At 40.9% G+C, this 23,707-nt stretch overlaps 1 protein-coding gene across 4 annotated transcripts in view; it reads right to left on the bottom strand.

The window, feature by feature from the left end:
* Nsd3 (nuclear receptor binding SET domain protein 3) overlaps positions 1-23,707 on the bottom strand; it is a 144,131-nt gene that overhangs the window by 31,707 nt on the left and 88,717 nt on the right. For 2 of the 4 annotated variants that reach the window (XM_004671513.2, XM_045131500.1), the window contains exons 8-15: positions 20,712-20,812; positions 18,528-18,573; positions 15,532-15,662; positions 13,942-14,070; positions 11,675-11,801; positions 7,471-7,668; positions 6,837-7,010; positions 291-437 (exon numbers count right to left, since the gene is read on the bottom strand). In XM_004671513.2, the coding sequence (XP_004671570.2) occupies positions 291-437; positions 6,837-7,010; positions 7,471-7,668; positions 11,675-11,801; positions 13,942-14,070; positions 15,532-15,662; positions 18,528-18,573; positions 20,712-20,812 (1,053 nt within the window). Of the gene's footprint in view, positions 1-290; positions 438-6,836; positions 7,011-7,470; positions 7,669-11,674; positions 11,802-13,941; positions 14,071-15,531; positions 15,663-16,384; positions 17,629-18,527; positions 18,574-20,711; positions 20,813-23,707 lie in introns of those variants that run through there. The other 2 variants (XM_045131502.1, XM_004671514.2) reach the window with 2 other exon arrangements.

A 23,707-nucleotide genomic window follows, 5' to 3' on the forward strand; every position in this document is an offset into this window, starting at 1 on the left:
AGCCTTAAAATCTTTCATACTAAAAAAATTCTTGTTTCTATTTTAATAACTTACATATTTGGAATACATGGAAGCTAACTCAGGGAGAAAAGTAAAAAATTGTAATAATGGAATTATCTTAAGCCCCTTTAAAGTAATTTTGTAGTCATATAAAAACAGTCACAACCACCAAGGCAGAATTTCCCAAAAGCAACAGTGCTTGACAGGCATACATTTCCCCCCTTCATTTAAAGAGAGAAAAAAAGGAAATGCAGAAATAAAAGCAAGAAATAAACTATTTTAATTATTACCTTTCTCACATTTCTTTTTGGAAGCTGACGAAGAAGGAATCATAGGTAATTTCATCAACTCAGCACGGTTTGACTCATTCAGTAGGTAGTGGGACTTATAGGCATAGGAACTGAACATGGGGTCTGAATGGTCCTGCACTATCAGCCCTATATGAAACAAACAGAAAGAGATGAGCTGCAATGAAACTACCCATGATTCCATGAGGGAAAAAACCCAACACCTATTATACAGCTGGGCCTTAAAGTTAAGGATGGACCAGTGAATATGAAGAAAAGATCTGTGTCATAGAAAAGCTTTCTACAGTTATTAAAGGGCGTGTGAGCTATTTTGGTGCCTTATCCCTATGTAGAAACCTCTACATTGCAGAAAATTCCAAATAATTGGATTATGTACATTGCATTTGACATTGTACTTGTTACAACTCCCTATGTAAATCAAAACTACATTCCTTAACGTATATGAGCACTATGATGATAATCCAAAGAAGAAAATGTTGAGTCATTTAGCTAGAAATAAAAATTTTATTTATATAACATACTTTGTTTCTCCTTCAGTATATTATAGAGCATTTAAAGGCAGAATGGATTCTCCTTTCTCCATACTGAGATACACTTAGAATTCTGTCATTTTCTGCTGGGTAATGAAACTTTTCTGGAACAATATGGTACATGTTTGAAATAAACTCTACTTTCTTGAACCACTTTAATTTTTTCACTGTCATGGCAAGAGGTGCTTATCAGCTTTGGAAGTATAGAGAGAATCTTTTTGACCTATATATGTAGCTCTCTTATATGTTGTTATTTTATTTTATTTTTTTTTGATTTTTCGGGGTAGGATCTCACTGTAGCCCAGGCTAACCCAGAATTCACTCGGTAGTCTAAGGGTGGCCTAGAACTCACAGCAATCCTCCTACCTCTGCCTGAGCATAAGACAACATTGTAGCCGGGCGTGGTGGCCCATGCCTCTAATCCCAGCTTGGGAAACAGAAGTAACAGGATCACCATGAGTTCGAGGCCACTCTGAGACTACATAGTTAATTCCAGGTCAGCCTGGGCCAGAGTGAGACCCTAGACCCTACCTTGAAAAAAAAAAAAAAAGACAACATAGCAACTGCTGTAACACACCTGCTGTCTCCCTTCCATGACTCGTGTCCATAAGCCATTCTTTACCAGCAAACTGACCGACTAGAAGACTAGTGAAAACTTTTCAATGCTGGTTATTAGTATATAATGATCTAGGACTTTACAAACAAATCACAACAGCTTTATTTTGAGAGGAGGGAGGAGTTTTATTTTGAAAAGAATTATCATTGACTTTTCCTGTGGATGTAATCTTCATTTGAAGTTGCCCTCCACTCAGATGGACTCAAGAAATATCTCTGAACTAGGCAAGAGAACGGAACTTGACATTGCTAGTAACTTAAGAATCTTGAGCTGGAGAGATGGCTCAGCAGTTAAGGTGCTTCCCTGCAAAGCCTAAGGATCTGGGTTCAATTCCCTAGTACCTATGTAAAGCTAATGCATGTGGTGGCACATGCATCTGGAGTTCATTTGCCGTGGCTATAGGTCCTGGCACACCCATTCTCTCTCCTTCCTTCCCTCTCTCTCAAATAAATAAATAAATAAATACATAAATAATTTTTTTAAAGGAAAGAAGCAATAATAAGCTACCAAGAAACAGAAAGCACTTTCATGGAACAGAAAGCATTTTAAAAGGAGTGGGGGGGACTGGAGAGATGGCTCAGCAGTTAAGGTATTTGCCTCGCAAAGCCTAAGGACCCAGGTTCCATTCTCTAGTACCCATGTAAGCCAGATGCACAAGGTGGCACATGCGTCTGGAGGTTGTTTGCAGTGGCTGGAGACCCTGGCATTCCATTCTCTATATATCTGCCTCTTTCTTTCTCTCTCAAATAATTAAACAATAAATGTATATATATATGTATATGTGTGTGTATGTATGTGCGCATATATATATAAAATCTTCTATAAAACTTATATCATGCCAGAATAATTTTATCCATTTAACAGAAGGAGGAGATATGGTGTTTAAACAGAAAACAGGCTTTGAAATAAGAAAGGTCAAGTACAAATGCTGGTCTCTCCACTTAGCAATTTGTGTGACCTCATGCAAATTATTTAATCTATGTTTTCATCCATATAAAATCAATGCATCTTAGAACAATTTTGCCAATTCCTTCCAGCCTCATTTTAAATTAAGACTACAAAGAAAGACATAGGATGTTAAGGAACTTATTTTATGTCACCCTCACCACTCTTGATTGTGCTAAAACACAGAGAGCACAAAGTACAAATGAAGGGTGCTTCAGGATTTCCTGTGATGCTGGAAATGTGAGACTATTCCTCTAAAAATATGTCTAGACCTTTCAGTCCTTAAGAACTTAGCTTAGTCACTAAACACTTAGGAAGTTGGAACTAAAAAAATCCTTTGTGTTGTAAAAATTTCTAATGAAACAAGATATACAGAAATACACTGTTTCCTCTCACCAAATCATAAATTATTAAAGTGCTTTCTTTGTTATATGGACTTATTAAAGTCTCCCTTTAAAAAGGTAGCCTCTGGTCCAGGCATGGTGGTGAACATCTTTAATCTCAGCACTCTGGAGGCAAAGGGAGAAGGAGTGCCTGAGTTCAAGGCCATTCTGAGATACATAGTGAATTCCAGGTCAGCCTGGGCTACAGGCAAGACCCTACCTCGAAAAACCAAAAAGTAGCCTCAATACATAATTTTGAAATTTTGCATATTTTTCTGCTTTTGAGGACTTTTTGACTTAAACCTTCTCAATTTTCAATGTTTGATATATTTAGAGTAAGTTTTTGTAAAATGCTAGAAACAAAAATTTATACTTACTGCACAAGGTTCAAAGTAAAATACTTGAGAACTATCATTCTTTACATGAACATTTAAATACAGTATCTCTTTTGGAATATTTGCTGAGTTGATCATATATAAACACAGATTCTGTTATTAAACCAAGAAGCTTTTACTGATGTCCACTGTCTTCAAGCTTCTGGTCAAAGGATATCAGTTAAATGGCCAGAGTTTCTATAAATGGACCATTTTCTACCTGTCTTAAATTGAAAACAGCACTTTAAATGATATCAAATATTAAAGGAAAAATATCAACGAAAGTACTAGAGCATGCTGATGGGCCAGATTCACAGTATTCCCCAGGGAAAGCCAACACACCAGTTACAAACTTGATGTTGGCTAAATGAGGCCCGGAGGGGGCCTGAAATCACCTAAGTTCAATTCCCCAGCACCCATGTAAATAGCTGGTATGGCCATGCACATCTGCAACCTGAGGCCCGTGGGGAGCAGAGACACAAGAGTCACTGGAGCTCCCCCAAACTGCAGCTCTGGAATCAGTGAGAGACTCTGCCTTGAGGAAATATGAAGATAAATGACGGCGGGGAATTTCTGGTGCTTTCTTCCAGCCTCCAACATGTGAGCACACGGGGCAGGTATCTGCACGTGTGTGTGCACACACACACATGCATACACAAACATCACATATACCAGTCAAACACAAGCAAAAACAAAATGTTGACTAAGTTATCAATGCTTACACACCACCAGGAGTGGTAGAACAGAGTTTTACAAGGTGATACGAGATTTCACATTATTAGTGTCTCTAGCTGTCTAAAAGTATCTAAAGGGAGCCAGGAGATGGGAATAGCTGTTTCTTTTGAATTCTTTTTGTCCCCTGTAACAGTGTGTACATGAAGCATCTCAGGTTGAAGTATAGCCCAGTATAGACCATCTGCCTAGCTATTCCCCAGGTTTGATTCCTAGAAAACACATGAGTGCACACACACGCATATACATACACATACCCCTGGGTGTAGAAAGGGGAGGATAAACAGTGTTCCTCACTCTGATAGCAAATAGCATATGTGTATAGGACATTCAGGCAGACAGAAAGCCTCAGTGCATAGAAACCAGCTGGCTATTTAAAAAAAAATCACACAACTGATTAATACACAAAGAGCTATAATTTATTTAATTTCCAGCTTCTGGGGAAGCTTAAGTGGAAGAGTCACTTGAGCTCACTGTTTAAGATCAACCTGAACAGCATAGCATGACCTCCTCTCAAACTAGAAAGAGAAAAAGAGAGAGAGGGAGAGGGAAAGGGGAGAAGAAGGAGGGAAGGAAGGAGAAAGGGAAGGAAGGAAAAAGGAAGGAGGGAGGGAGAGAGGGAAGGAAAAGAGAAAGGGAAGGAGGGAGGGAGGGAGAGAAGGAAGGGAGGGAAGAAAGGGGAAGGAGGGAAGGAAGGAGGGAGGGAGAGAGGGAAGGAAGGGAGGGATAGAGGGAAGGAAGGAGAGAGGAAAGGAGGGGAGGGAGGGAGAGAGGGAAGAAGGGAGGGAGGAAGAGAGGAAAGGAAGGAGGGAGGGAGAGAGGGAAGGAAGGGAAAGAGGGAAGGAAGGAGGGAGGGAGAGAGGGAAGGAAGGAAGGAGAGAGGGAGGAAGGGAAGGAGGAAGGAAAGAGAGAAATAGGGAAGGAGGAGAGAAATAGGGTGGGAGGGAAAGAAAGGAAGGCTGGGGAGATAGCTCAGTAGTTGAAGGCACATGTTTGCAAAGCCTGATGGCCTGTGTTCAATTCTCCAGTACCCACATGAAGCAAGATACACAATATGGCCTATGAATCAAGTTTGTTTGCAGTGGCAGAAGGGCTTGGCATGCCCACCCCCCACTCTCCTTATGTGAATATAAAAGTAAAAAAATATATTGTAAAAAAAGAAAAGGAAGGAAATAAAACCTTACAAAAAAATATTTTTGCAGTACTTCCAACCACATTAACTGCCTCCTAAAGCAAAGGCCAATAAGCTGCGGTGTGCAGCAGCCTGCACATGCCCTGGAGGGACAGCTCTGCCTAGACTCCTTCAAATTTCACTTTGCATTCTTATTAAAACCAAAACAAAAATGGTATTTGGAGATAGTAGTTGATTTTTATAATGCTTATTAACTGCTCCAAGTTTGCAGCAGAAATAAAGATGGAGAGATTGTGACACAGTTACAGAGGATCTATTTTATATGTATCAGAAACTCAAGTTTGCTGATATATGTCTCAAGGTGACAACACTGTTTCAGGCGATCTTAGGTATCAACAGCTGGTGAGTAAGAAGCCTGCACAGCCACTCTTCAGCGTGTGTTACCTTGGCATATCTATCAGGCCCTCTCAATGTCATATCAAAACATTATAAAACAACATAATCAAAAAAATAAATATGCTATCCTTGCTTCCAAAGTTCTGCTTTGAAACTGGAGACATGGGAAGTATTTACTTTGATTAAAAATCGAAGGCAGGGGAAAGTGGGGGGAAGGGAAGAGGGAGGGCATTACCATGGGACACTTTTTTTAATCATGGAAAATGTTAATAAAAATTGAGAAAAAGAAATCGAAGGCAGGGGCTGGAGGGATGGCTTAGTGGTTAAGCGCTTGCCTGTGAAGCCTAAGGAGCCCGGTTCGAGGCTCACTTCCCCAGGACCCATGTTAGCCAGATCACAAGGAGGTGCACGTGTCTGGAGTTTGTTTGCAGTGGCTAGAGGCACTGGCGTACCCATTCAATTCTCTATCTGCCTCTTTCTCTCTCTCTCTGTCACTCTCAAATAAATAAATAAATAAAAATGAACAAAATAATTTAAAAAAATCAAAGGCAGGGCTATAGGGATGGCTTAGTGGTTAAGGTGCTTGCCTGCAAAGCCAGAGGACCCAGGTTCAATTCCCCAGAACCTATGTTAGACAGATGCACAAGGGGACGCATACATCTGCAGTTTGTTTGCAGTAGCTGGAAGCCCTGGTGTGACCGTTCCCACTCTCTCTCTTGCTCTGACTCCAAAAAAAAAAAAAAAATCCTTAAAAGCCATTTTTTTTTTTTGTAAAGAAAGAAAAAAATCAAAGGCAAGGGACTGGAGAGATGGCTTAGTGGTTAAGGCACTTGCCTGCAAAGCCAGAGAAACCAAGTTCAATTCCCTAGGACCCACATAAGCCAGATACACAAGGTAGCGCATACATTTGGAGTTTGTTTACAGTGGCTAGAGACTCCGGCAACACCCATTCTGTATCTGCTTCTCTCTCTCAAATAAATAAATAAAAACAAAAATTGAAAAGAATAGCCCTTTGATTCATAAAAATATTAAATTGAAAAACTTAAGAACTTATTTGCCATTCTTGGTTATAATTCTTTTTCAAGGCCTGGAGCTCATTCTACCTCAAACTGCTTCTACCTCAGCCGCCTCCCGAGTGCTGGGGTACACGTGTGTGCCAACATGCCCAGCTTCATTCTGTTATTTTTTAAATGCATATTTTAGCTTCATTTATGGAAGAAGTAATGTTCTAACAATCTGGATGTCTAACATTACAAAAAGGACTGACTCCTGGAAATGTTTTCTCAGGAATAGAACAGTGTAGAATTCAGCACTGTTACACTGGACAAGATGGCTCAAGTTCTCTCCCAATGCTGAGACTCAGTTTAATGGAGAAATATTCCAATGAACTCAAAAGGAAAGAGAAAAGGTTGACACTCACCTCTGGCACAAACGAAACAAAAGCCCACATTTACAGCAGCAGCAGAATGGCCACTCCGTTTGGAATGGTCACTACAGATGAGAGTGTGGGAGGACACAGGCACACTTCCAGCAGCCACACACGCGTCTCCAGGGTGGTAGGCGACTGGGCACCTCAGGCATTTCATCATCCGCCCTGTGTAAGACAAGCCAAGAAGGAATCTATGCCACACTGGACATGGTAGTTTGGTATTTCACCTTCTTTGTATTCTCATGTGACATAGTTGTAGTAATTGTAAATATTTTTCCTTTACTATGCTGATTCTATCATTCCTACACTATCTAGCCCCTAAATGCAATCCTAATTATCAAATGGAGATTGTTCAAAAAAAAAAAGTCTATTTCAACACTGGACAGATGGAGATAATCTGTGTGTGTGCTTACAGGATTTTTCAAAGGTAGACTTGAATGTACAGATTTTTCTTCTTATGATAAAAATATGCACCTTAATCCTCACCTAAAATGTTATCTACTGTGGTTGAGCTTTTAAACTTGGGAGCTAAACAGAAGAAAAATGGCCAATGTTGTTTAAAATCACATGCTTAATATATAATTTGCCATTGTACTTTAAATAGAAAACTTAGTGCCTGTGTTACCTTTACTTGCTTTGTGGGCATCCTTCTCCACCAAGCAGGCAGAGCAGCAGTGCTGAGGGCAGCGGAACCCTCTAGACTCGAAGATGGCAGCAGGGAATTTGCGCACACAGTCTTCATGATAAAATTTCCCACAAGCACCAACAGAACAACGCTTCACATCCGTACCAGACACCTTACATGAAAAACATGGGTGCTGCCCTGGAAGATTGGTGAGGAACACAAGTGAAATAAAATCTGACTAGTTATTCAATCTTTCTCTCTGCCACGTTCCCTTCCCTTTTCTTTCCCTCTCTCTCTCTCTCTCTCTCTCTCTCTCACACACACACACACACACACACACACACACACACACACATGTATTTTCAGTACGAAGGATTGGGCTGGGGCCTGGGACACCTCTCAGTGTTTGTTCTTTTGGAGACATGAACTTTCTGTGAAGCCATCCTCCTGCTCAAACACTTAAGTGCTAGGACTGCAGGTGTGCACCAGCTAGCTACTGGCATGGAAGAGCTAGAAGTTCTTCTGTCACATTTAAGAATTTAGCATCTAGGGCTGGAGAGATGGCTTAGTGATTAAGCGCTTGCCTGTGAAGCCTAAGGACCCCGGTTCGAGGCTCAGTTCCCCAGGTCCCACGTTAGCCAGATGCACAAGGGGGCGCACGCGTCTGGAGTTCGTTTGCAGTGGCTGAAGCCCTGGCGCGCCCATTCTCTCTCTCTCCCTCTATCTGTCTTTCTCTCTATGTCTGTCGCTCTCAAATAAATAAAATAAAAAATGAACAAAAAAAAAAATTAAAAAAAAAAGAATTTAGCATCTAAGCCAGACGTGGTGGCGCACGCCTTTAATCCCAGCACTCGGGAGGCAGAGGTAGGAGGATCGCTGTGAGTTCGAGGCCACTCTGAGACTCCATAGTAAATTCCAGGTCAGCCTGGGCTAGAGTGAGACCCTACCTTGAAAAACCAAAAAAAAAGAAAAAAAAAAAAAAAAGAATTTAGCATCTTACAAAAAGAAGCACTTACAAATATGGCTAATATATAAAGCTATAAAGCTAGGATTATCAGCCCTTACAATATAGAAGTGAGGTATAGTAGTTCAAGGCTAGCTTGGACAATGTGAGACTGTGTTAGGGTCCTGTCTCCCCCAAAAGAGCCAGACTTCTATGCCTACTGATCCTTTAAGAATAAAGCAAAGTCAGTATTTACTGCAGAGGACTAATCAAACCTGGTTCTTTGAGAAAATTAACAAAACTAGTATCCTTGAAAAACAAACTAAAGAGGAAAAAGCACCAATATTAATGATATCAGAAAAAAATAGGAAACCACAACAAACCCTACAAAGATGAAAAGGCCATCACTAGGGCTGGAGAGATGGCTTAGCGGTCAAGGCGCTTGCCTGTGAAGCCTACGGACTCATGTTTGACTCTCCAGGTCCCATGTAAGCCACATACACATGACACAAGCCTGCGTGCACAAGGGGGCACATACATGTGGAGTTCAACTGCAGTGGCTGGAGGCCCTGGCATACCAATTCTCTCTCTCACTCTCAAAAAAAAAAAAAAAGAAAAGAAAAGAAAAGAAAAAGGAAAATTAAAAGAAAAAGAAAAGACCATCACTAGCTGGGTATAGTGGCATACGACTTTAATCCTGCTACTGGGAGGCAGAGATAGATGAATCACTGTGAGTTTGAGGCCAGTCTGAGAACTACAGAATGAGTTCCAGGTCAGCCTGGGTTGGAGACCCTACCTCAAAAAAAATTAAAGGAAAGAAGGAAGGAGGGATGGAGGGAGGGAGAGGATAGTACTACATTTTTGCTAATATATAAATTTGAAAATTCCAATCAATGGACAAATTCAAACAGAAAAAAATGAATAGTTCTAAAAACTACAGAAATTAAAGCTATAATTAAATACCTACCAACAGAAAAAATTCTAGGCCCAAATGGCTCCACTGACAAATGTGCCAAACATTTAAAGGAAAAAAAACAATGTTAATCATGACAGAAACAGAATAGAAAAAGAGAAGCAGCCGGGCGTGGTGGCGCACACCTTTAATCCCAGCACTCCGGAGGCAGAAGTAGGAGGATTGCCATGAGTTCAAGGCCACCCTGAGGCAATATAGCAAACTCCAGGTCAGCCTGAGCTAGAGTGAGACCCTACCTTGAAAATCCAAAAACCAAAGAGAGAGAGAGAGAGAGAGAGAGAGGCAGATATAGGAAGACATTTTGTTCTACAAAGAGCTTGCATATAGAGAACACACACACAACATATATAAGCAAAGGTAAACAAACAAGATTTATAATCAATAAGTACAGAAAGAAACCAAAGCAGTCTAATCAAAAGTGGGTAAAGGGCCGGGTATGGTGGCACATGCCTTTAATCCCAGCACTCAGGAAGCAGAGGTAGGAGGATTGCTGTAAATTCGAGGCCAACCTGAGACTACATAGTAAATTCTAGGTCAGCTTGAGCTACAATGAGACCCTACTTTGAAAAGCCAAAAAAAAAAAAAAAAAAAAAAAAAGGTGCGGGCAAAGGGTGTGAACAGGCAACTCACAAAAAGTAGAAAGATAAACATCAACACCACCATGAGGATAGTGTTCAACCCCCCCAGTGCCAGCACAACTGGCTAAGAACCAGGAAGAGAACCTTAGAGGTTAACAATACCAACTACTGATAAGGAATTGGGAAAGGTACCACAGACTTCTGGGAGAAGCTGAAAAGAACTACCAGAGGAAGCAACTGGGCAACAGGCATCATAACATGGAGTCTAGTCACTTCCTGTGGCTAGAAATGCTAGCTCACCATAAAGACTTGGGGTTACCTTTGTAATTCTGGACAAAGTACTAACAATGTTACTTGTTCTATTAAGTGGAAATAATAGTACTTCTCTTGTAGTGTTATGAAATCAAATTAAGTTAAATAATAAAATACTTGGTACTAACAGCACATGGCATTTATCAGGTGTTCAATGAAAAAAAATCTACCAATTTTTATCTAAAGGATCTTAGGAGGCATATATCAAATTAAACAAAAAGATAAAATAGGCCATGTATGGTGGTGCACACCTTTAATCCCAGCATTCAGGAGGCTGAGGTAGGAGGATCATCATGAGTTGGAGGCCAGCCTGGAGGTACAGAATGAGTTCCAGGTCAGCTTGGACTAGAGTGAGACACTGCCTTGCAGGAGGGAGATATAATTATCATCTATAAGCATTCAAATGAAGAAGAAAAGGAGAAGAAAAATTATACACACTTGATATCTAACTAGCTCTGAGATCACCAGCGCTAAAACCAAACCCAACACAATACAACATAAGACAACACAGTTTCCAGAAGCAAAATCATGCCAGCACCATCAGCTTTTCACTTGATGGGTTGTTTCAGATGAACAACTACTTCCTATTTTCCACAAGTTTAACCAGAAAGAATCACAGCTAGAAAGAGAAAAAGTATAAACTAGTGTATTTCTTTGTATGCTGGTGGCATAAATAGTGGGATAAGAAATAAATGGTGAATATCAAGTTTGAAAAAAAAAAACACAAAAAAAACCCCTTCAAGCTAGGAGCGGTGGCTCAAGCCTTTAATCCCAGTACTTGGGAGGACACAATAGGAGGATCAGTGTAAATTAGAGGCCATCCTGAAGCTACAGAGTGAGTTCGAGGTCAGCCTGGGCTAAAGTGAGACCCTACCTCCAGAGGAAAAAAAAGAAGAAAAAGAAATCTTTAAGAACTGTGTGTGGTGCAGCAAGTCTTCAATCTTAGCACTCAGGAGTCTGACACAGGAGGATCACCATAAATTCAAAGCCAGCTGGGGCTGGAGTTAGCCTGGGCAACAGTAGACTGTGCCTGAGAAATTAATAGCTCTATTTTTTCCACTAAAAAATAAAAGCACTGTTATATACTTGTTATGGCTGGACTAATTTATTAAACATACACACACCTCAGATCTGTCTGAAAAGCAACTCAAGTGACATACTGTTTATTTCTGTAGTTAAAACACAAATTGATCTTGACATTTTGCTAGATTTTATGGCACAAGCACAGTGTGAAAGGAAGCCTTGACTACTCTTAATCCTGGAAAGTCTTACATAGGATGGTGTCTTATCTTGCTGAAACACCCATTGGTAGGGAGCAGTTACAATGTGACAACAGAATCAGAGTCATGGGAGCAGTCACAATACATCTTCCCTCCCCAGCCTTCCATGACAGCTCACCGGTTTTACACTCCTCGCAGATGAATCTACCATCAGGAACCGAGGTCAGCTCTAGACATTCCAGGTGGAAGTGTCGGCAGCACTCCCCCTCACATGGAACCAGAGAATCACCAGAGCTTTCACAGATCTGTAATAGGGAAAGTTCTCAAACTTCAGCATCAGAATTGCCTGGAAAGCTTGTTAAAATATAAGTCACTGGGTTCCTCTTCTAAGATTCTGGGCCAGAAAGTAGTGTGGGATGCAAGAATTTGCTTTTGCTTTTTGTTTTCTTCAAGGTAGGGTCTCACTCTAGCCCAGATTGACCTAGAATTCATTATGCAGTCCCAAGATGACCTCCAATGCTTAGGAATTTGCATTGCTAACGAGCAACCTCAAGAAGCTGGTACTGCTGGTCCTACCACTTTGTGCTGTAGCCCCAAGGATGGAACTAGACAGCTACTTTCCCACCCAATACAGCACAAAACTCAAGTCATACTTCATTCAGTTTTTATGATTCCTTTATTGGTGTTGCATAGTTTAACTTTTCTTTATAAGATATTGGTTTCAAAAGGGGTAAAATATATATTTAAAAAATAAATGCAAAACTGGGGACTGAATCTAGAGCCTTATGTTTGTGAGGCAAATGCTCACCCACTGAGCTATAATCCTCAACTCCCTGTCATTCTTTTTTTCTGTATATCATGTAATTCCAAGTCTGCAATGACACCTGTAATCTCAGCACTCTCGAGAGGCAGAGGCAGGAAGACACTCAGGAGCCAGGGAGACTTTGACTCAAAAAAATAAAAAATAAAAAATAAGGGGCTGAGGGCTGGAGAGAGGGCTTAGTAGTTAAAGGTGTTGCTTGCAAAACCTGCTGGCCCAGGTTCAATTCCCCAATGCTGACATAAAGCAAGATGCAAAATACGGCATTTTTCTGGGTGTGGTGGCGTACACCTTTAATCCTAGCACTGGAGAAGCAGAGGTAGGAGGATTGCTGTGAGTTCAAGGCCACCCTGAGACTACATAGTAAATTCCAGGTCAGCCTGGGCTAGAGTGAAACCCTACCTTGAAAAACCAAAAAAGTGGCATTTGCAGTAGCAAGAGACCCTGGCACCTCCTACACATACAAGTAAATTAAAAAAAAAAAAAAAAAGCAAAAACAAAAAACATGGACTGCAGAGATGGCTCAGCAGATAAGAGCACCTGCTGTGGATGCATGAGGACCTGAGTTCCATCCCCAGCATTCACATTGTTTAAAAAGCTAGGTATGGGACTGGAGAGATGGCTTAGCTGTTAAGGTGTTTGCATGCAAAGCCAAAGGATCCTGGTTTGATTCTCTAGGACCCACGTAAGCCAGATGCATAAGGGGGTGCATGCATCTGGAGTTTGTTTGCAGTGGTTGGAGGCCCTAGCGTGCGCACTCTCTCCCTCTGCCCCTTCCTCTCTCATAAAAAAAAATAACTAAATAAAAGCCAGGTATGACTATACATGCCTGTAACCACAGCACTAAGAGGGGTAGAAACAACCAAAACTGGGACTTGCTGCTCAGCCAGTCAAACCAAACCAAACCAAACCAAAACGGTGAGTTCTAGGTTCAGTAAGGGACTATATCAATGAAATCATGTGGAAGAGTGAGAGAGGAGGACACCCAAGGTCCTCTGGCCTTCTCACTCATGTGCATGGGCACACACACATCAGAAACAAAAACAAGAACTGGGAAGATGACTCAGTGGTTAAGAGCGCTTCCTGTGGAAGCGTGAGGGTTGAAGGGTCTGAGACCTCTGCAGTTTGATTCCCAGGATCCATATAACCAGCTAGGTGTGGTCACACATGTCTGTGACCCCAGTTCCCTAGGAGAGCAGAGATGGAAATCACCAGAGCTTGTGGGAAAAGAAAAAAAAGGGTTAGCTGTGGAATCAGCAAGACTCCAAATCGAACGTGAAGGGGCTGAAGAGCAATGGAGTAGGACACCTAATGCCCCAATCTGGCCACCACAGTGAGTGCACACGGCCACAGGCAAGCAAACACGCGCGACACACACACATGCAAGCAAAAGCAAATGTCAGATTTAAGAAAATGTTTCAGAACCTGTCAGTTACTATCACGATGAACACTGGCACCTGCATTAGAATAAGTATTCCAACTTTGTGAAGAAAGAAAAGAGGCATAAAGAGCTTCCAGATCTGTATTGTTGCGGTAATATCATAATTTAATAAAACACTGCCCCTTTAACAAAGGTAAACATAATATTAACAGGATTTATTTACTGCAAGACCCACTCTACCTACCTGACACACAGTGTCCTTCTTACTCATCCCAGTGCCTCTCCGGGACAAGCCTGAATCCACGGACTGCACATCAGAGACATCTGCATCTGCGGCAGCTGAAGGACTGTCTGGATGTTTTCCAAAGTCTACCTACATGGAAAACAGCACACTTGAAAGAAAGAAAGGAAGGAAGGAAGGAAGGAAGGAAGGAGGGAGGGAGGGAGGGAGGGAGGGAGGGAGGGAGGGAGGGAGGGAGGGAGGGAGGGAGGGAGGGAGGGAGAGAGGGAGGGAGGGAGGGAGAGGGGAGAGAGGGGAGGGGAAGGAAGGGGAGGAGAGAAAAGAGAAGAGAAGAGAGAGAAGGGAAGAAAAAACAGGGCTGGAGAGATGGCTTAGCGGTTAAGGTGCTTGTCTGCAAAGCCAAAGGACCCAGGTTCGATTCCACAGGACCCACATTAACCAGATGCACAATGGGATGCATGCACTTGGTGTTCATTTACAGTGGCTGGAGGCCTGGCATGCCCATTCTCCCCCATATATACATATACATATGTGTGTGTGTGTGTGTGTGTGTGTGTGTGTGTGTGTGTGTGTATGTACACATATATACATATACACACACACACACACACACACACACACACACACACACATGTATGTGTGTATGTGCCTCTCTCTCTCTCTCTCTGAAATAAAATAAATAAAATATATTAAAAAAAAAACAGTAAAATTTCCCGCAAAGAAAGGCAATGAAAATCCTAGCAAGACTTGCTCATGTAAATCTTGATACAACCTTTTTTTTTTTCTTTAGAAAACTCATAGATACTGCGTATCTGTTACTTGGGAGAATCTGTAGCTAACACTTTAAAAACCAGTAACAACCATACCCAATGCCTCTGTTATATAAGAAATCTGAGGGGCTGGAGAGATGGCTCAGCAGTTAAGGTGCTTGCCTACAAAGCCTAATGACTGGGATTCTCCAGTACCTACATAAAGCCGGATGCACCAAGTGGAGCATACATCTGGAATTTGTTTGCAGTGGCTAGAATCCCTGATATACCCTTCTCTCTCTCCCTGAAAATAAATATTTTTTAAAAATCTGAAAGAGAAGCTGGGCATGGTGGCACATGCCTTTAATCCCAGCATTTGGGAGGTAGAGTTCAGAGGATGGCCATGAGTTCAAGGCCACTCTGAGACTACAGAGTGAATTCCAGGTCAGCCTGAGCTACAGTGAGACCCTACCTCGAAAAATAAGAACAAACAAAAAAATGTAATGAATAAAAAATGTCTTTTCCCTATGAATATTTAAACATTTTCCTGATCCCCCTCAAATAAGTCAGACAAAAACATTATGCTATTTTAGTTTGCCAAACAAGAAGCAGCATTCTGGGGCTGGAGAAATGGCTCATCAGTTAAAGGTATTTGCTCACAAAGCCCAACAGCCTGGGTTTGATTCTCTGATTTAGCCATGTAAAGCCAGATACACAAAGTGGTGCATGCATCTGGAGTTCATGTGCAGTGGCTAGTGGCCCTGGCATGCCCATTCTCTCTCTCTCATACAATGTAAAACAAGAAAAGAAAGAGCATTCTGTCCAGAACCTTGCACATCCTTACCTGTAGGTCGCTCAGTCCTCTGGAATCAGAATCAGATGTATCTCTGTATGCGGAACTAGTCATTTCTACATCAGTTGAGGCACGGCTCCTTTTCTTTAGAGGCTTACAGGAATCTGAAATCTCGCTGGCACCTTAACACAACACACTAAAATTAATCCTAAAATAGTACTTAAGCGTGGTTGTTTTAATTTCTTTTGTGGAAGAATATTTTCTTTTCCCAAACTCATTAGTGTGAAAAAAAAAAAAAAAAGCATGACTCTCTGCAACACTAAAGTTGTGAGTCAAAACTTCGGAAGCTTCTGCCCTTCCTGGTAGAGTGACTTTACAATCATTCTATGAAAACATTGAACTCAGCTCTGCCCTACCACTGTTCTTGTCAACAGAGCCCAAGTTCCAACCTAAAAATCCATTCTGTCATAACTGCAGGTCAGCAATTGCAGGAACCATTCAATTTGGAGGGGGAAGACATAAAACCCAACACACTGCGTAGCTTACAGATATGGTTGCTGAGACACCTCCATCTTGTTTTTATTAGGGATGTGACAAATCTTTGATTTGTATTCGATTCGTACACGGATAGTGCCATTTCCCCCCCAATTTTTCAATTCAGTTGATTATTGCCCCTCAAATAAATTTTGGATTTCATAATTGTTCATCTGAGACTTGCTCGGTGAAGTGGAATCACTGTGACCATTACCACATGCTGCAGCACATCTACATGTCATGCCATTTAGCGGCACAATGCTGAGAGCTGTCAAGGACAATGAGTGTCCCAGTGAAGCCAAACCATGAGGAACTGGATGAGAGGCCTCTATGTGGAATTTATACAGGAAGGAAAAAAAAAGGCAGAGAATAATGTGGAATTTTTTTTAAAACTGTGTGTAATACAAATCCAGCCAAAACAATAGTGCAAAAAGTTACAAAGCAACAATCTCTTGGGCTAATGCAGTATAGGCTATACAGAAACAGCACGATGACATGTGCAGATCAGGCACGGTGAATACCAAGGAACCAGGAGACGTTAACATTTCCACCCACAGTTTGTGTTTTGGATTTTCCCCCAAGCTTTCCATACAACAGACAGACATCTAGATCAGCCCAGCAAGCTATGGTGGAAGAAAGTGTGCAGTCCAGAAGCAACCGTGGAGAAGCAAGTCTCCTGAGGCCACGAAGATCCGCAAGAGGCTGAGTGGGAGCAGCACTTGGTGTACAGACGCTCTGTGAAAGATGCGGGCCTCGGGAGACTGCTCAGATTACTGGAACCTCGTTATCACATCCCATCCTACAAGTTTTCACTGAATGCTTCCTGACAGCTATAAATGAGGGTGCCTGCCCATGTTAACGCTGATTAAAAAACACAAGTACACAAATCTATCTCCTTCATCGCTGGTGTATGGACCCAGAACACCACCACAAAATAATTCCTTGGCCTACAAGATCACTGTTTAACAAGGAGTTCTAACAGAGGAACAGGAGCGCTGGACTGAAAGGCTTTCGAAGGGAAACACAGGTACCGCCATTTCCGATGAGTTTCTGAAAATGCTAGAAAAATGACAGCCTGCCGAAGACAGCTGTCATGGTGTTCTCCATAATAACGGCACTAATATTAAAAAAAAATAAGAGCTTTTAATGATTGCAGTGTATACAGTTTGGGCTGTTTGGCAAAACCCTGTAGATGTGCATAAATGATGCTTTATTTAAAAAACAATAACAACAACAAAAAAACAGTCCATGTTGGAATTGATCAGGGTAAGTTAAACGGTGGTTTTTAGGCTGGACCCATGATTTAAGCTGTACCCATCCAGCTCAAAACAAGGAAAAAAAAAAAAAAAATCATTTGAATGTTAAAGCAATTGTTCAGTCTTGAGGAAGAAACCAGGCAGGAGAATGCCAATAATGATGATTGGCAAAATCGAAATGGAAAACAAAGAAACTGTTTATCAAGCCGCCGACAAAGAAATCTTGCATGGAGACTCCAAGTCTGGAGTTTCTGGGATGAAATTGTACAGGAATCTCAGTCCACAGTTTCCTCAATCGCTGCGGAGACGGAGCTGTCACTGAATCTGACAGAGCCCTGCACTCCCCGGTCCGCCGACCCTGTGGAATGGTGGAAACACAACGCAATCAGGCCTCCTAATCTCCCAGCGATCGCGATGTCTTTTCTTGGAGCTCCGCCAAGCAGTGTTCCCTCCGAGAGGCTGTTCAGTTCTGCTGAGGATCTCCACGGAGACCATCGCTGCAGACTTCTCCCCGAGAATGCAGAGAGGCTGGTGATTTATTTTATTTATTTTTAAATAATGCAATTTGCCCAGAGTATCTCTACAGGTATTAAATACAGTTTGAGCTCACCAAAAACGCATGAACCATGCTATGGAGTTTGTACTATAGTCAAACTGCACACAGAAAATACAGGTATAAGTTTAAGGTTTCTTAAACTTTGTGCATAGCTCAAATAGATTCACATATGGTCATCTAATAGTGGCCATAATTATAGTATGGATCATTTTAATTTACAAAAAGTTTTTACAGCATTGTAAAAATAAGTGTGGCAACATTTTTTTTCCAATCAAGCTGTCTTGTTTGATTTCATAGTCCATTTTTGACAAACATTAATAGCTACTATCGGTATTCACTCGAATACCAAAAAAAGTGGATTCGTCACATCCCTAGTTTATAGCCAGTGAAATCCCAGGATCTTATGGAGAAAACATGGAAACAGTATCAAGTCTATATGGTATTCTCCAATTCACCAGAACAACAAAGACTTTGTGTGGAGGTACAGAGTAAGATCAACTCCAAAGGACACGCACATACACACGCACACGTGCGCACACACCACACACACACACATGCACACACACACACAAATAGTACAAGTTCACACTGAAGAGCAATGGTGATTTACAAACAGACAAAAATACATGAGTACAAATAAGTAATTCTTAAAAACTGGTTTAATCAAGAAAATGCAAAGCAACATTATAATAGTAACTCACCTTTCTGTAATCCAGTCTTCAAGGTAGCCTGAGGAACTGTTTCAACCTGTTTGGACAGAAAGATACAGCGTTACCAAGGAGCTTTTATTTCATTTTTAGATAAAAGGGAAAAAAGATAACATTTTCATCAATCTAGGTAGTGATGAGTGATCAATGTATCTGAAATTTGAACTCAATCCCATCTTCTGGGTCAAGTTTTCTGTCTCAGAGTCAGGGAAGGGTTACATCCTAACTGCCTGTGCTGTATACCACGTGACAACACACAGCCACATGCTCTCGAGCAGACTTCTCCCACCATTCCCTTGGTACATGAAGAACACGAATGCTTTCCTCAGTGTCTGGGAGGCAAGAGAGGGGTTGTTTCTGCAACCAGCCCCAATGTTGCTATAAACCCCTCCCGCCCCAAAGACATTAGGATAAATTTTTACTTACTATGATACTCAGGTTAATGTAACTCACGCCACTTTAAGACCCTTCCGCGCCTGCACTCACAGCTAAGTTGCTGGGAATCAGGACCCTCTCTGTAGAGAGTGCTACAGGGCTCCATACAGCTGGAAGCTCAATACTTTTGCTGCTAGAACAAACTTAATAAGTTTGTGATATTGCAAAAGCACTTTCTTGAGTGTCTTATGAACAGTGTCTTGATCCTACATTAGGAGAGCGAGATCAGAAGTTATTCTGCCAATGTATATGTAAAACACGTGGTAACTGAAGGATTGAACCACTGAAATTAGGGAAAGGATGTTGTTTGGAGAAGTTCCTGTTTAAGCTATGAATTGAATTTCATGTTTCTTTAAGATGTGGTGAAATATACATGTTGAAACACATATTGTAAATATTTAAGGATTATTCTAAGCTTTTAAAAATTTTTTTTATTTTTTTACAACAAGTAAAAAAACATACAACAGAAATGCTTTTTGTAAGATACAATTAGTTGTACAAATATAAAGTTTTCTAAACAATCACTGATATTATTCTAGTACTGACTATATATAACACAGTGGCATTAACAATTTGTCCCCTTTTTTTTTTTTTTTAACTCATTCTGCTGATTAATTTTAAACTAACTGGTCACAGACTGAATTTGGGAACCAGGTGGCAAAATCACAACTTCATTCTGGTAATGAATACTATAGATTTGCAAGACTTAGATTTTTGGAATTTCCTAAGCATGAAAGTTATGATAAATGAATGACAAATACGTATATTACTGAAATTTGTTAAATAGTCTCAAAAAATTGTTTTTACATGCTTATGATACCATACAGCACTCACAAAGTTTTAAATTTGGAAGTTTAAACTTATGAAGGCAATTTTAAAATCAAAAAGCCCACACTATTCCATGGCAAATGGTTTTAAAAGATGAAACTTGCTGAAGCTAATTCTATTCAGTATTTGTTTTGTTTAATACCAGGTGGCTGGGCTGTAAAGACAGATATTCTGGGGATAGAGCTCAGTAGTAACGTGCTTGCCTAAAAACAGATATTCTTTCACTTAAAAAAATCAAGAAAATTCTGATTGTGAGTTTAATTTAAAGGAGACTCATTTCAAAAATTCCTTGAAAGGTAACTTAACATGAATATTACTACATTGATTACACTGGTTGAACACATTCAATCAAAGTAACCCCCCACGCACACACTTTTTACTTAAATATTGTTCATCTGACAATCTGATACCAAATAGTGCCATTCTACTGAAAAAATAACATTCCAAAATGTCTGTGAGAGCAAAAGAAAAATCAGATCACCTATGATTATCTGCTTCTTAAATATAAGAATATAAGTTAAATTAATTTGATTTGTTTAAAAAAATAATAACAATATATGCTAGCAGCATAAACTAAAAAAATCAAAAAAAATTTAGAAAGGAACCCAATGATAGATAGTTTAAAATAAAAATCAAGAAATTGTTGTGCTGATAACAGAAATTTTAAAGTAAATGTGAGGGTCTCCAACCATTGGCTTCCCATCTCTGGAAGACCAACTTTTCTGTGAGAATGCTTGGGGCAGAACCACAGGGAAGGCTTTGTGAGAACTGACCCTGGAACCCACGGGGACAGAAGTGAAAGACAGTCCAGAAAGGAACCCCAGGGTTGGGAGAGAGCTCTCTTCCCAACACCAAGATAAACCACCACACCTTTACAAATACAAAGCTTTAACTCTCTACATGTGGGAAGCCAACCTGCTCCTTCTTGATCTTCTTCTTTGGCACAACCTCAGCAGATTTCTCTGATTCAGATCGAGTCCTGATTGATCTTCTCTGTTGTTTCTTTTCTACTGAGCCTAAGAGATGATTTAAACATATAAACAAAAAAAAACTTATTTAAAGATGGCTTGACACTCATGCAGGTAAGAGCTGATTAGATGCTTTCCTTTTCTGAAATTACTTAAGAACTTTTCTTAAGACATTAAAAAACTCTTAAGAGACTGAGGAGATTGCTCAGTGGGTAAAGACACACACCCACAAGGATCTGAGGGGACCCCAACACCCATGTAAAATCCTGGGCTTGGTAGCACACACCTGTAATCCCAGAGATGGGAAGGCAAAGCCAGTTGGTTCCTTAGGGCTTGCTGGCTAGCCACTCTACCTGAATTCATGCATTCAGAGACCTTGTCTCAAAAATCAAGATGGAGCTGGGGCACAGTCGTACAAACCTTTGGTTTCCACACTCATGAGGCTTAGGTAAGAGGATCACTATTAGTTCAAGGCCAACCTGGGGCTACAGAGTGAATTCCAGGTCAGCCTGGGGTAGAGTAAGACCCTGCCTCAAAAAACAACAAAAATTAAGATGGAGAGCAATTGAGGACACTCTGAACTGAATCCCTGGCCTTCACAAGTATGTGCAGATGTATGTGTACACACACACACACACACACACACACACACACACACCTGCAAACATGCATATATACATGCACCCACTCCATACACACGTGCCAGAAAAAAAAAAGTTTTTAAATACCTGGGAACATAAAAATTATTTTAATGGCTCAAATAAGCTAAACGGGGATCTGCAAAACATCCTAGGTGTACAAATAAAGGGAATACAATTTTCAAAAATTATGAAGTCGAGGGAATTACCATGGGATATTTTTTATAATCATGGAAAATGTTAATAAAAATTAAAAAAAATTATGAAGTTACCAAAATAGCAGGGGCATAGTTTACTTTTTTGAAGTAAGATGCCCATATTCTCTCTCTCTCCCTCAAAAAACAAAAGAAAAAGAAAGAAGAATGTAAAGAAAGTATCACAGTTTAGTCCATTATTACATGAGGACTTCACTTTCACCCTAGTTAGGGGTCTGCAGCTGCATGATTAAAGGTCCTCCTACTCTTAGGTCTCCTACTTAAATTGATACAAGTTACCAAATTAAGCCGGGCGTGGTGGCGCACACCTTTAACCCCAGCTCTCAGGAGGCAGAGATAGGAGGATCACTGTGAATTCGAGGCCACCCTGAGACTACACAGTGAATTCCAGGTCAGCCTGAGCTAGAGTGAGACCCTACCTCAAAACCTCCCTACCCCCCAAATTAACAAGATAACAAAGCTGCTATCAAAACTGATACACAAACTTAAATGTTAAAACCAAAAGGTGTTTTCAGGGGTCAAAGAACAGAACATTTACATTATGGCTAACCAATGCAAGGCCCAAGACCACTCATTCCTTACTTACTGCTACAATTTCACTTTATGAAATGGCATTTAAAACCTTTTTTTTGGGGGGGGTCATACATGTATAAACTATATGTTTATTCCCTCTTCTACCCCATATTCACCCTTTCCTCCCCCTATACACTCTTGATGAATCCCCTTTGCTCCTCTACAGTTTTTCTTCTACTTTTAGATCATATGTACATACATGGTTTTATGTATCCACATAAGTTCTAGAACTGCAAACTGCAAATGAGAGAAGACATATAATGTCTTTCTTAGGTTGGCTTAATTCACTTAATTTCAGTTCATGTTATCTGTTAGCCCTGTTATATCTTGTGCTAAGAAATGAACAAAGGCCTTTATACATGCTAAGCAAGAGCTCATTGGGCTATAGGATCATCCTCTTTTTTTTTTTTTTTTTTTTTTTTGAGGAAGGTAGTTTGAGACAGTCTCATTTTGTAGCCTTGGCTGTTCTGGAAGTAACTCACTGTGCAGCCCAGGGTGGCCTCCATCCTGTGGTGATCCTCTTGCCTCAGCCACCTGAATGCTGAGATTATAGGTATAAGTCACCACAACTGGCTCTCAGCCCTCTTTTTACTTTGTTTGTTTGTTTGTTTGTTGTTTGTTTTTTGAGGTAGGGTCTCACTCTAGCCCAGGATGACCTGGAATTCACTATGTAATCTCAGGGTGGTCTCAAACTCATGGCAATCCACCTACCTCTGCCTCCCAAGTGCAGGGATCAAAGGTGTGCGCTAGCACGCCTGGCTTTCTTTACTTTTTATTTTGACACAGGGTCTAGCAAGTTGCCCAGATGGGCCTAGGAGTTTTATGACCCTTCTGCTTCTGGTTCTTCAGCTGAGACTATAGGCCCAACCCTTTGCTTAATGGCCATGTGAAGTAACATTATGCAGATTATACAAATTCTGTTTCTCAGATGATACTGCTATTCTCAAATCTATAAGACAATCATTCAAACTAAAAAGTCAGCCTCTTGGGGCTGGAAAGATGACTTAGTGGTTAAGACACTTGCCTATGAAGCCTAAGGACCCAGGTTCAATTCCTCAGGGCCCACATAAGCCAGATGCATTAGGTGGACATGCTTTTGGAGTTCATTTGTAGTGGCTGGAGGCCCTGGAGTGCCCATTCTCATTCTCTCTGTCTGCCTTTTCTTCTTTCTCTCTCCCTCTCTCAAACAAATAAATGAATAAACTATGTTTTAAAAAGTCAGCGTCCTAAAAAATAACTTTACATGCTGGGCATGGTGGTACACGCCTTTAGTCCTAGCACTTGGGAAGCAGAGGTAGGAGGACTGCTGTGAGTTCAAGGCTACCCTGAGACTACAGAGTGAATTCCAGGTCAGCCTGAGCTAGAGTGAGACCCTACCTCAAAAAGAAAAAAAACTTTAGGACATAGTGAATTCCAGGTCAGCCTGGGCTTAGGGTGAGACCCTACTGGGAAAAATCAAAAACCATTTTAGGGGCTGAGGTGATGGCTCAGCAATTGAGAATCTTTGCTACTCAACC

The sequence above is a fragment of the Jaculus jaculus genome, chromosome 12 (assembly GCF_020740685.1).
Source record: "Jaculus jaculus isolate mJacJac1 chromosome 12, mJacJac1.mat.Y.cur, whole genome shotgun sequence".
Taxonomy (NCBI): Eukaryota; Metazoa; Chordata; class Mammalia; order Rodentia; family Dipodidae; genus Jaculus; species Jaculus jaculus.